The following is a 12,940-nucleotide window of genomic DNA, read 5'->3' as shown; positions in this document are numbered from 1 at the left end:
TCTTTTTACGTAAATAAATAACTGGAAATAAAAATCAGACAGACAAGTGGCGGGGCAGTCTAGAGCAATAAATAAGGTCTTTTCACGCTTCCTGACCTATGGAACCTATACAAACTAATTAAAAATGCATCTTTCAAGACTATTAATGACCACACAAAGAATAACAGGTACTAATGATAACAACAATTGGCAGGCAAGCACCGGAATTGTCTTAGCCAACAGATTGCGCCTTTCTCTCCCTTCCTGACCTATGTATGGCAGCTGGCGGTACCACGCTTTGTACAGGTTGAGGACACGTTGCCTGGCCTCCCCATGGTCCACAGACAGGATGGGTTTCACTTGCCGAACACCAGCCCTTGCTAATTTGGAGGCCATCTTGCAACAGCTGACTGTGATCCTCTTCTTCCTCATGTGTCCTTTTTTTCCTACTTTCCCTCTCCTTCAGTGTTTTAATGTTGTATAGGTAAGTTTAACCGTAAAAAATCTTGTGGTGTGTGAATCCAATCTAAGAATTTATTTGCCTCCATCCCTGCATGTTTTTTTTTCTATGTATAATTACGATTACACCTCTCATCATCTCTTTCCTTCTCTCTTTTTTGTCTTAATATCAAATATTTAATGTATTGTAAGTGTAAAATTTAGATAAACAGTTATTTGTATTCATTGATGTTAAATGAATTATGTGGAGTTAGTTTTGAGCCGAGACAAATCTTCTGGTGTGCATTGACTAAAAATTCTTCTCTTTAAGGCATTAAAATTACGTCTAAGTTTATTTTGTAGTTTTAATATTGTTTTAATAATATTCCGTGGGATATTATGGACATCATATGGAGCCGAAATAAATCAACCTAGCTATATCACCCCCTCCTTCTTTTCTTTTATACTCCTTTAAGGTCTTTTATCTTCATTTTTTATATAATTTCAATAATATTCTGAGGAGTATTAAGTAAATATTTAGCACCGAAACGAATCTTCCCAGCTGCATTGACGCCATGTTGGTGTCTTAGCCACGCGGATAAGCGGCGTGTTATTTACCATTGTTTCCTCCTTCACGTGTATTATTGAGAGTTTACTGGGCGATCACAAGGTGAGGACGTACCTGGTGTGTGTTGAGGGAGAGTTATGGCGTGAAGTGACGGTTAGAAGTGAGTGTTTTTGTGTGTGTTGTGGGTGGCTATGTTTTCATTTGCGATTTTGTGGCTGTCTTTCCGTCTCTCTCTCTCTCTCTCTCTCTCTCTCTCTCTCTCTCTCTCTCTCCCCGTAAATTCTATCCTTAATTTTGTCCATCCATCACTAATATCAAATGGTTCAGCATCTAATTAATTCCAAGATATATTTACTTATCTTTATCAAATAGATGTATATTTTCTTAGTAATTTGCTTGCGATGGATATTTTTGATACATTGACCGTATGTTATTATTTTTAGAGATCTAATAAATGGAAAAACAAAGGGTATGCGAATTTTACAAGCAAAAGAACTAGAAAACGAGAAAAAAAATAAGAAAATGAATCAGTGAAATTAATGAACTGAATTAACTTTCACTTAAACCAACGAAACCAAACTTAAGCAAACCAAATCCTTAAATGAAAGCCATCAATTTATCTCTACCACGCAGGATTCCCACACGGGGCGGCCCAGACAAAGCACCAAACACACACACACACACACACACACACACACGCACAGCAGAGGCAACACCACGAAACAAGAAGGGTATGGAAACAAATTCATATTCATTACTCTGCTTCAGCTCATAGGAAGTGACAAGTTTGTTCTCTCACCATCTTGAATTGTGCTTTCATCCCCACGACCCAGTAAATGAAGTGGCTGGACATGGCAACAAACAGCCCCAACTTTGGCAACCTCAGTATCCACCAACCCTATGATTATAATGTTGCCTACTTTCTCTGTCCCTTACTTCCCTGACCTTGTGAATCTTCAGGTCCAAATTGAAGTACCTTAAATATTAAATAGCACTAATATTAATTCTGGCCAACAGTCCACAAGTTACAAGGTCATTCATGCTGTCCATCCCATAGAGCCTTTTAAACCATCACACAATGCCATGACCACCTCAGACAGTAGTGTAGTTGAAATACCAGGGTGTCTACTGGTGTGCCTAGTGTGACATTAGTAGGTACACCATCACCAGCCAGTCTTGTAATACTGCCAACACACATAGGTAGGTGAAGGGTGAAACCACACCCCACACTGACCCATACTGACCCACACTGGCCCTGTACTGACACACTGACCCCGTACTGACACACTGACCCTGTACTGACACAGTGACCCCGTACTGACACAGTGACCCCACACCAACCCGCACTGACCCTGCCAGCACCACAGGCATCACATGTAATCCACCCACTAATGCATTAATAGTGGCAGACCTTGGGGCAGCAGCAGCGGGGCGAGGAGGTGGAAAGGGACAGTCTTGTGGGCCGCCATACCAATATTCGAATACTAACCAATAGCAGATGAATAATTTAACCACCTTTCAATAACATATCCCACCTTTTTGTTTGTCAGGAAGCAAGATGACGCAGTACCTTCCCCCAAACCTGCTGGCACTGTTTGCCCCGCGGGACCCCATCCCCTACCTGCCCCCTGTGGACAAGCTCACCTGGGAGAAGCCCACGGATGGATACTCTGGAGTGGCCAGCTTCATCACCAGGTTTGAGGTGCGTGGGCAGCTGTCGTGTTGTCTTCCTGGTGTTGTTTGGTATTCTTCTGTTATTCTACTTGTGGTGATCTGGTGGGCTTTCCTCAGACGTTGTTACCTGTGATGATGTGATGTTCCTGAGTTTATTTATTTATTTATTTACTTATTTGTTTATTTATTTATTCATTTATTTGTTTGTTTATTTGTTTGTTTATTTATTTTTTGTCTGGTAATAGTGTGCTTGTATTGTCTTTTGTTTTGTCTCCTTCAGAAGTTGTGCCGTAGAATATTGTAATGTGACTTTTATTTGTTTTTTTATTGTTTGCTAATGGGATACTTCTTATTTATTTACTTAGTTACTTATTTTTTGCTGTGCCTCCTGCAGACATTATGGCATGAAAATGATAAAATGTTCCTTCTTTTCTCTTCTTCTCTACTTGCTGTGGCACTGTCTTGTCCACTGTAATATGACCACTTTTATTTACCTCCATTACTTGTGACATGCATCTGAAAGGACATAGCAATAGATAACCCCATTCATTTTTACTTAACACTTCTATCACACACATCTGAAAGGAATTAAATATATAGAATAGCTAAAACACCCCCTCATTTAGGACCCCAAGGACACACCACCTCCTACAAGAGTGGAAACGAGGGAGGAGCGGCTGGAGAGGAAGCGGAGGGAGAAGGCGGAACAGATGCAGTACAAGCTGGAGCAGGAAATAGCGCTCTGGGACCCTCACAACAACGAGGCCGCCACCTCTGACCCCTACAAGTCTCTTTTTGTTTCTCGCATCAACTATGACACTTCAGAATCCAAGCTTAGGAGAGAGTTTGAGATTTATGGCCCTATTAAGAAGGTGTGTATTTATGTGTATGTGTGGGTGTTTCATCTTGTTGTGTACATGGTGATTAAGAAGTTGTGTTAGTGTTTTATCTTATATACAGTATGGTAAAGAAAGTGCATGTGTTTAAGTTTAGTGTTTGTGTATATTTTTTTAATTTCTTAGTATACAGCAGGGTTAAGGTGTGTGTGTGTGTGTGTGTGTTTGTGTGTGTGTGTTTATCTCATACAATAAGATAAACAACTAAGGATAACTGGCTAAAACTTTCATGATTTTTCTGAATCCCCCCCCTCCCTCTGTCTCTCTCCCACAAACAGATCGTCATGATTCACAACGTCAAGACAGGGAAGCCTCGGGGATATGCCTTCATCGAGTACGAACACGAGAGAGACATGCACTGTGAGTACCCGCTGCCTTGGACACCCACCCCTGCACAATTGATAGAAGAGAGAGAGGGGGAGAGAGAGAGCTGAAATTACTGGTTTTGTCCTATCAGGCATTTTTTGGTGTCTCTGAGGTTTGCTGGTGTCTTTAAAGTGGTGATCTGCCTTTGGTGTGTTGTATAGGTCCCCCCTTCTTTTTGCCCTAAAGTCTGTGTTGAGATTGTTGTGTCTACTGTTATCTGTGTCCTGTTTTAGTTCCATCAGTGTTTTTATCTCAGTGTGCTGGTGTTCCTCCTTATAGTGTTGCTTTGTTTCATGTTTCCTTGTGATGATTCAGTGCCAGAGTTTTGGTTCAGGAGTTTTGTGGTGGTCTTCTCTCTCTCTCTCTGTCTCAATCATAGGTGATAATGTGTAGACCAGAGATATTTTCACATGTATTGATTTATATAGAATTCTCTGATACCAAAATAGGAAAACAAACATGAATTATTTCCTTGTTGTTTTTATCTCTTCATGAGTGAAAGAAGAGGAAGTGATAGGATTGTTTTTGATCACAGTACCTCTTGATGCATTTCTCTACTCATATTTCACCTGAGAGTGTTAGGAAGTGACTGTTAGCTGCTTCTTAATCATCATTTGTTTGTGTATTATTGAACAGTTCATGATGAAACTGAACCAGGATCTTGTTAGTTATGTTGTGTTATTGTGCCCTTTCAAGATACTAGGAACCTCTCTCTCTCTTTTGGTATCTTAGTGTCAGTCTTCTAGCATTGGTGTTCCTATCTCGATGTGTTGCTGTATACGGAATTAATTTGGCCCTCTTTATTATCACTGGCTGGTATACTTATTGATAGTGAAGGAAAACTCTCATATGTTTTCTTAGTGTTAAGCTGTATGTAATTTATGGAAATGTGTTTTATCACATCACCTGGCTGGCGTGAATCTGTGTGCCTGCGGGCGTGAGTGTGTGTGTGTATGTGCGTGTGATCTCAGGTGTGACATAATGTTTTCTGATGTGTTCTACATGACCAACAGGTGACCAAAGCAACTGGTGTCAGCTGGCGGAAAAAAAGGACTCTGGTATCTTATTACCAATTTTACACATACCAGCTCTACTACATCTGTTGTTTTTTTTTTTCTTTTATATTGTTATAATGTTGATGCAGCTTTTTTGAGGTCCCACACTAATGCATTTTGTTTCATTCACCCTGTACAGCCGATCTTCCGTGCTGGCTAGTATGCTCGCGCTACCTATGAGCACTCACGGCTCTAGGTTTGTATGTGTGGTAAGCCCAACACAGGAGCAGGCAATGACCTCTGTTGTGGTCGAGGCAGCAGACCGCCTCATGCAGTGCTATCTATGATTCCCCTTATTCATAACAGTGGCTCTTGACTCTCTAGGCCTCCGGGCATTGTTCTCAACCTCACTCCAGATCATGGGAGGATTTGACCTGGTAGTTCCTTCATTCAAACTGTTTCTCTCTCTCTCTCTCTCTCTCTCTCTCTCTCTCTCTCTCTCTCTCTCTCTCTCTCTCTCTCTCTCTCTCTCTCTCTCTCTCTCTCTCTCTCTCTCTCTCTCTCTCTCTCTCTCTCTCTCTCTCTCTCTCTCTCTCTCTCTCTCTCTCTCTCTCTCTGCCCCAGCAGCTCATGATGAGAATCCCATAATCTGTCAGAAGGAGTCACTGAGGAGTGCAGCTTACCCCTCCCCCGTTATGTCTGTCACTGCGCCTTGATTACATGAGCCCAAGTAGGGGGTGTGTGGGGGCGGGTGAGAGGCAGGGAGGTGGTGTGCCTCCCTGCAGCGCTTGGGTTGTGGTGGTGAGGGTCTGTGCCTCATCCTCTTCCCTGGGACCAATAACAGCGGTTCAGCATCTTTGCTGTGGATCCCCAGCTCTTGGCTGTTCATTTTTTGCTGTTTTCTGCCAGACTGACTTTGACCTTAAATGTACCATCAATTAAGGGTCTAAGTTATATTATGGGAAATCTGCTCTGGTTACAGTTTGCCTCAAGAATGTTATGTAAACTCAAAGAAAAGTCTCAGCATTAGCATGAGTAAAAGTCCTTTTGTTTTGTGATAGACAGTTGAAGTATGGTGCAGGCACCTTAGGGTTAGCCGTCCCAGGGGTGGTGGGGAGGTGGTGGGGCAGTCTTGGTTTCTGGGGAAGAGAGTGCCCTTCAGTGTGCAGGACTAGAGTGTAAAGGAGTGCAACTTGTAGATCTTCCCGTGTTTTAGTCTATATTTTTATATCAGGTAGTTTTTGTCAGTAGAAAATACACACACACACACACACACACACACACACACACCTCAGAAGCATTGGTAAGTCTGGATGCACCACACAACAGTGTGAACAGCAAGATGGGTTCATCCCTCTCTGAGCCAAACACATCTCAGGAGCGTCTGCGTTGCATTATGTTGAGCTCCCAGTCACTTCACTTTGTGAGGTATAGAACAAAGGTTTAGTTGATTTTTAGCATGTAGTGTGTAGTTTGCTGATGGGAGTGGGAACTTTTCACTGATTGAGGGAACATTATAGTGGTCAATAGTGTTTGGGGATGATTTGGGGCAGGAATTGAGTTGGAGAGGACTTGTGGTGCAGTGGTGGTAAGGCGGAGGCATGTGGTGACAGTTCATTACCAAGGCCGTCAGTCATCAGGGGCAGCAAAGGAGAGGTTTGATTGGAGACAGTTCTGGCAGTAACCACATGAGTGTAGGGAGGACAGGGAAGAGTGCCATGTGAAGTGCAATGTGGTATTGAGGGAACAGAAGAGAGGGAATGCACCACAATTCAAGAGGAGGGGTGAAGTATGATAAAATATGGTGAGGGTAAGTGGCTAGAGGGACCAGAAGCACCTAAATTGAAGGAGTGAGTGCGTGCGTCAGGGGAAGGGGAGGGAATGCAGCCTGAGTCAAGAGGAGGGATGAAGTAATTGGCAAGAGTGGGTAAGTGGCATGGGTTGGGAGGCATCATAGGCTGCCATGGGTAAGTGTGTTGCCACAAGTAGGTGAGTGTCATGGGTAAGTGGGCTGGGTGTAGTTTGCATCAGTGTCTGCCGTGGGTAAGTTTTGATTGGCATCGCTTTAGGTGAGTTTGGTGGGTAAGTTGAGTCCGAGGGTAAGTGTAGAGGAAGGTTTGGTTGGTGCAGAGCTGAGGCCTCAAGGCTTCCATAATTTGAAGATCTTGTTTCTTAGTCTTGTTTTCATAATTGCTCTCATTATTTTTTTTCTCTCTTAACAAAACAAATGAGAAAGAAAAATTTGTAAAGTTGATTGTTTAAAATTTTTTAGAGTAATGTACATTTTTATCTGACTACTTTATTTTATTTTTTTATCATTGTTGTTGTTTCTGTTTTGTTTGAATATATCAAAACAAAAAAATTTGGGTAAGTGGGGTAAGTATTGCAACGCCCCTTCGGTGGAAATGACGGGAATTCCCCCCATCCTTCACCTCCGGGTGCTGAAGGTATGGCTCAGGTAACACGTTTTCTTTACCTAGTTCATGTTCACTAAATTCAAGTCAATCAGCCAAACAAAAGACAAGTTATAATCAACCCCCCATCAAAGAGCCTTCAGTCAAGCAAGCAATCATGACTTAGTTGATGTGTAAAAGATCTCTAAGAAAAGTTGAAGCCACTTACATACCATTTTGGGTGCTGTGGAAACCATTGCGTACTGTTTGAGTCAAAACTTTTTTTTATATACCACGTCTTTTTTTTTCCATCTGTTTTTATGATGAAGTGAGTGTCCTTTCCTGTCCCTCTCATTATCCCAGTAACCACCACCACCATCACCACCACCACAGCTGCCTTGTCCTTCTAATGCCGTGGATCCTTAACCTCCCCACGCCCACCTTTCCCCAAGCCTTCCCTGTCCCATCCTTCCCTGCTCTCACATGCATAAGTGGGTGTGTCTGGCCCAAGAGGCTAAACTACAGGGCGCCGGCGAGAGGGAGACCATCAGCAGCAGCACAGGACGGGTCAATCAACACTCCCTTTTGTTTCTGTTTGTGAATATCAACAGTAGGGATCAGGTCACCCAAGGGTCATGCAGGGTTCTGGTCACTGTTAACGCCTCGTCTTCCACCCGGCAGCGGCTTACAAGCACGCAGATGGCAAGAAAATTGACAACCGCAGAGTGCTGGTGGACGTGGAGCGCGCCAGGACAGTTAAGGGCTGGCTGCCGCGACGCCTTGGTGAGTGTCCGAGTGTCTGGCAGCTGTGGTAGATGTGCCGTGCCTCCCTCACCAACGGTCTCTTGTTCCTCACTTCTTTGGCCTGCTATAACTCCTCTAAGTGTTCTGTGTATTGTATTATATCACATGATGCTTCCTTTGCAACCATTCTGATTTGCACTGATGAATACATTTCTCCTGAGTAAGAGCGGTGGTACACGTGTGAATTCTTCTGAGTGTCAGTTATAATATTGTGTTCGTTTTCCTTCCTCTGTCCTCTCCTGCTTCTGGGCTTTGGGTTCATTGGTGTAGGTGAGTTCAGATCTCTTCTCTCTATTTGAAGGCATGGATGTGTTTTGATTTTATTTTTGCTTTGTGGTTTTATGTGCTCATCCATATTGACAACAAAGACAGTGTTAGCATTTTACATTGCATTTTTTGAAGATGTGTAAGATGCTTCCTGTCTTTCCTTATTTGTCAGTTGATTTATTCAGCTGTGAATCTTTAACATGTACACCCACAGTGATCTAGATATGCATAACTGAGTTGGATATACAGTAAAATCCCTCTCATCCTACATTCGAGTATCTGGCACATTTTTCCCCGAGCCTTAAAATCAATAAAAAATCAATGTGTACTCATAAAATCGATTAAAATTCCCGTGCGAGGCATACTTTGTCCCCTCGCCGCCAGAGCGCACTGCTTCGCGCCACCTGCAGCCCACTGCACTGTGTTTACTCAGTGACTCAGTCCCGCGTGTGCACTGTTTATCGCCTGACGCCTTCATCATGCCTAAAGTTGTAGAAAAGAGGAAGCGTGTTGTGCTTACACTTAAGCAGCTGATCAGATCAGCTGCTGATTAAGATCAGATGATCTTTGTTATGGTAAGATGCGTGAGTGTAGGGTGGTGATTGTGGACATAATTTCACTTCTATTCAAGTATCCGGCATGTCGGCGGTCCCGTTGATGCCAGATAAGAGGGATTTTACTGTAGTAAAGTTCACCTCATACAGGGAGTGCCGTGCATATGTCTGCTGGCTTGTTGCAGCTTTCCTTATGCTGATGTGTGTTGCCTGCAGGTGGGGGACTCGGTGGCACCAGGAGAGGCGGGCCAGATGTAAACATCAAACACTCAGGCCGTGAGGATGACCGGCGGAGAGGAAGCGGCAGGGATGAGGAGCGTATCCTGTGAGTGCTTGCTGTTGTTGTGATTGTTGTGGTTCTCTTCATTACAGTAGTTTTTTTATGCAGAATATTTAAGTTTTTCATATTCCATTCCTAAATTCATCTGTTGATCTGAAGTGAGTGGCTCTAGTGATTCTCTTAATCTCGGTAGACTTTTCATGCAGAATATTTAAATTATTTTATACTCCATTCCTTGATTAGTGTATTAGTTATTAAGTGTATTTTTTCCAACAGTGACCGAGACCGAGACCGTTCAGACCGTGAGCGAGACAGGGAGAGGAGACATTCCCGCAGCAGGGAGAGAGAAAGAGAGCCTAGAGAGAGGAGGAGGAGGTCTCGCAGGTAAGGCTAATACGTCATCTACATGCTGTTTTCTCTCGTTGCTTTCTTTTTCAATTTTGTTCAGGGTCAGTTCACAAAGTCTAAGCTCTTTTCCTTCTGTACTTAATATGACTCATCTTTCCCTAGCCTCACTTCACCATCATCTCTCCTTCACCTCATCAGCTATCCTCTCTTCCTCACCTCATCACCCATCACTCCCTTGCCTTCACTGTGTGGACTTCAGGATGTCTTGCCTTTTGTAAGTTTTCACCCAAGAGGGAAAGGTGTATGAACAATTGCTGGTAGATTAACAAGACAAAAACACTAGAAGCTGGCAGCCTTATCTCATTTGTACGTTCACCTTACCTGTCACTCCTACGTATGTTCACACACCTCTCACTTCTACAGCCGCGACCGTAAGAGGCGTCGCTCCCGTTCCCGCGAGCGAGGAGGAATGCCAGAGGAAGGTGACGAGAGGGAGAAGAGACGTCACCGCTCCAGGTCTCGGGATCGAAAGCGTCGCTCAAAATCGAGAGAGAGGAAGCATCGCAGGGACAGGTGAGGCTAACCTTCTGTGTTTCTTTCTTCCTTGGCCAGAGTCCGTCTTAAAAAAATGTAAAAAAGTGTTTGAGTTTGTGTATATGTGTTTGTTTGATTGACTCTGATATGTATTTGATAATTGAGATGTTTTGCTGTGTATCTTAATCTTGGAAAAACAGTTGAGAGGGAAAGTAATCATGTTATGTTCACAGGGATCGTGAGAGGAGGGAGAGAGGGCCAGGAGAGGAAGGCGAAGAGGGCATAAAGATCAAACAGGAGCCCGAGGATGGTGAGTGCCTTCCTCCTGTGTTCTGTGCTTCTCTCTGGCTTGGTGTTTTGTCACATGCTCTCACAAGTTACTCAGTTTTCTACATAATTCTGTCTTAGTTGGCTCATATTAAAAGTTTATTTCATATTTAGTTTATTTCAAGTTTTTATGCATTTGTTTTGTTTGAAATTGTTGTCTTATGATATTTTTTTCCACTTTGCATATGTTTGAAGTGTAGTTTATCCATCAAATTAGTTTTACTTGAAATTGTTATCTTATCTCTATTCAGCATTTTTGTTAGCCAAAATACAAAATTTCTGGCTTTGTGTACGTGTAGCTTGGCACGTAGGATCACACAACCCCTCATAACTTGTGTTGAACTCCTGTGCACTCCAGTCTCTTGCATTCCATGCCCTCAGCCTCCTTAATGCCTATAACCACCTTTGCACTTAAGAATTTGCTCTGCTAGTCCCCTGGTGTGCGCAGGCTTACAGGATGTAACACAAATAATGGAAATGATAATACTTGAATAGCAAAATGTATCAATTATGTGTTTTCTAATCATTCTACACACTTATCACAAAAAAAAAAAAAAAAATTACTTGGCATAAAGGGAAAGTTTGTGAAAAGTGCTTGACAGCCAATGGATTAACAGGCTTTGTCTTCATGAGTAGCAAGAATTGTAAGGCCATTAGGAGTGTGTCTCACTGTGCCAGTCACTCCACCACCCACTCTCTCCCTGCCTGCAGATTACCCCGACTATGGCAGCACCTACTACAACAACTATCCCATGAAGGAGGAGGACGAGCGCTTGGCCAAGAACGGCACCAAGTATGAGGAGGAGGAGGAGGAGCCCCACAACGAGATAGATTATTAGTCTTATTGGAGTACTCTTAAGGGAGGGAGGGAAAAAAGCAGGTTATCAGTCCCTTGGAGGAGCATGACGGAGAGGACCAAGGCAAATAAATGCCTACTCCTTCAGTGTGTTTGGAGGTGGAGTGTTGCATTGTGAGGAGCAGCAGTTCTCCCTTTGCCAGCCAAGGTGTAGGTTCCAGTAGGCATTACACAGTGGTCTCTGTAGATTAGGTTCCATTACATCACCTTTATTGGTTCATCGGTAAGTCTGTTGATAGTACAATAATGGTCTGTGAGGTAGAGGCAGAAAGTCCTCTCGTGTTCAGATTCTCTTTCTTTTGTTGCTGCTGCTGCTGCTGCTGCTGCTGCTGTTGCTTACTGAGGGAGAAGTGAAACCAGTGATGCAGAACTGATTACAGAGTTGAAATCATTATAGCATTAGTAGCTTGCATTGGAGCAGAGGTATCTTGGTACAAAGTGCAAAGCTTGCTGGAGATAATGTCAAATGTATTACGTCATAGTAAGATAACACCATCCTCTTTACCAGTTGCAACATGGCCACTTTGAATACGTATACCAGCCTGTGCTAGACATTGCCTGTTGAGACGCAGTGGTAAGTAGTACGTTGGCAGGACAGAGAGATCACAATGAAGGTGGGTCAGACCGGCTTGGTATCTTTTATTTGTGGTTCCTCCAAGTGTGTTTCAACAGTACACCAGGGTTATAATTGATTCAGAAAGCCTCCCTTTGTGTGTGTATGGACAAGTAGTATAATTGTATGTGCAAGACTTTGTTGATGCTCACAATTTGCTGAATGAAACTTTTTTTTAATGCTGTAGTGTATTCTTAAGACAATTTCAGTACAGGCTTTGTTTTGACTGGTTTAAAGGCTTAAATATTAAGTTGTGCAATACCTCAGGGTTATTGGGAGTACACCTCTTCATATCCCTTCTGCATTAGTATTAGAGTTTTCCACCTCACGTTTTTTTATTACTCTCCACGTACTGCTGCGTCTTGCACAGAAATTTTTTGACATGTATCTGGATTGAATATCTGGTTGAAGTTGAGACATTGAGTGAAGTAGCTGTATGTTAAAGACTTGGATCAAAACCCTGGTGTCCATTCTGACTGTATCAGGCCGACAAGACTGATCACCTGCACTCACTTTGGGTGCTCTGGGTGCTGAGGTGCTGCTTCTCTGGGCAGCTGCAGCCACCTGTACATTATCACACAATTCTGGTTGTCACTCAGCTCTGTAGTCAAGTGTATAATTCATCAGTGACGTAAGTGTTTTGGAGCCTAGGATCATCTGTGTCAGGTGTGTGTGTGACTTTAGCATCCATGTAAGAGAAGTGTTCTTGCCGCAGGAGACTTGTGGACAGATATGTTTAGGATCTTTTTTAATTAGGGATGACATAGCTACATGTGCTGTATTTTTATTATTAATTCCTCAGTGTGGGCTTCAGGATGTATCTGAACTTTTGGAAGTTCTTGCCCAACAAGAAAAATGTACGAACGATTGCTAATAAATTAAGAAGGTAAAACATTAGAAGCTGGCAGCTGTATTATCATCCCACTTTAACAAAGAAAACAGAAGAGTTGTCTTTCAGGTTTGGTGCAGTGCTACTGGTATTATGCTAACAGAGAACTTACAAACTAGAGCACCAGATGCAATTTAAAAGCACTAAGAAAATAGTTCA

General features: G+C 42.9%; 2 protein-coding genes across 4 annotated transcripts in view; one reads left to right on the top strand and one right to left on the bottom strand.

Moving 5' to 3' along the window:
- The window catches only part of LOC135091768 (NADH dehydrogenase [ubiquinone] 1 alpha subcomplex subunit 6-like), a 2,423-nt gene extending 1,997 nt beyond the window's left edge, over positions 1 to 426 (bottom strand). Inside the window, exon 1 of the mRNA XM_063989713.1 lies at positions 249 to 426. Coding sequence (XP_063845783.1) covers positions 249 to 411 — 163 coding nt within the window. The 5' untranslated portion in view covers positions 412 to 426. The remainder of the gene's footprint in view (positions 1 to 248) is intronic.
- Positions 427 to 943: 517 nt separating this feature from the next.
- Positions 944 to 12,784, top strand: LOC135091766 (U1 small nuclear ribonucleoprotein 70 kDa-like). Of its 3 annotated transcripts, none has more exons than XM_063989709.1 (10): positions 944 to 1,087; positions 2,536 to 2,687; positions 3,286 to 3,531; positions 3,834 to 3,915; positions 7,991 to 8,092; positions 9,151 to 9,259; positions 9,491 to 9,598; positions 9,986 to 10,135; positions 10,330 to 10,406; positions 11,135 to 12,784. In XM_063989709.1, the coding sequence occupies exons 2-10, from the start codon at positions 2,544 to 2,546 to the stop codon at positions 11,260 to 11,262; spliced, it is 1,146 nt and encodes a 381-aa protein (XP_063845779.1). In that variant the 5' UTR covers positions 944 to 1,087; positions 2,536 to 2,543; the 3' UTR covers positions 11,263 to 12,784. The 3 variants fall into 3 exon arrangements, with proteins under 3 accessions (XP_063845779.1, XP_063845780.1, XP_063845781.1); XM_063989710.1 differs by having other exon boundaries at positions 987 to 1,145; XM_063989711.1 differs by lacking the exon at positions 944 to 1,087 and adding an exon at positions 1,638 to 1,716.
- Positions 12,785 to 12,940: the final 156 nt, after the last annotated feature.

This window comes from Scylla paramamosain, chromosome 38 (genome assembly GCF_035594125.1).
Source record: "Scylla paramamosain isolate STU-SP2022 chromosome 38, ASM3559412v1, whole genome shotgun sequence".
In the NCBI taxonomy this organism is placed as follows: domain Eukaryota; kingdom Metazoa; phylum Arthropoda; class Malacostraca; order Decapoda; family Portunidae; genus Scylla; species Scylla paramamosain.
Note: the sequence above shows the minus strand (reverse complement) of the source record. Positions and strands in the feature narration are given on the sequence as shown.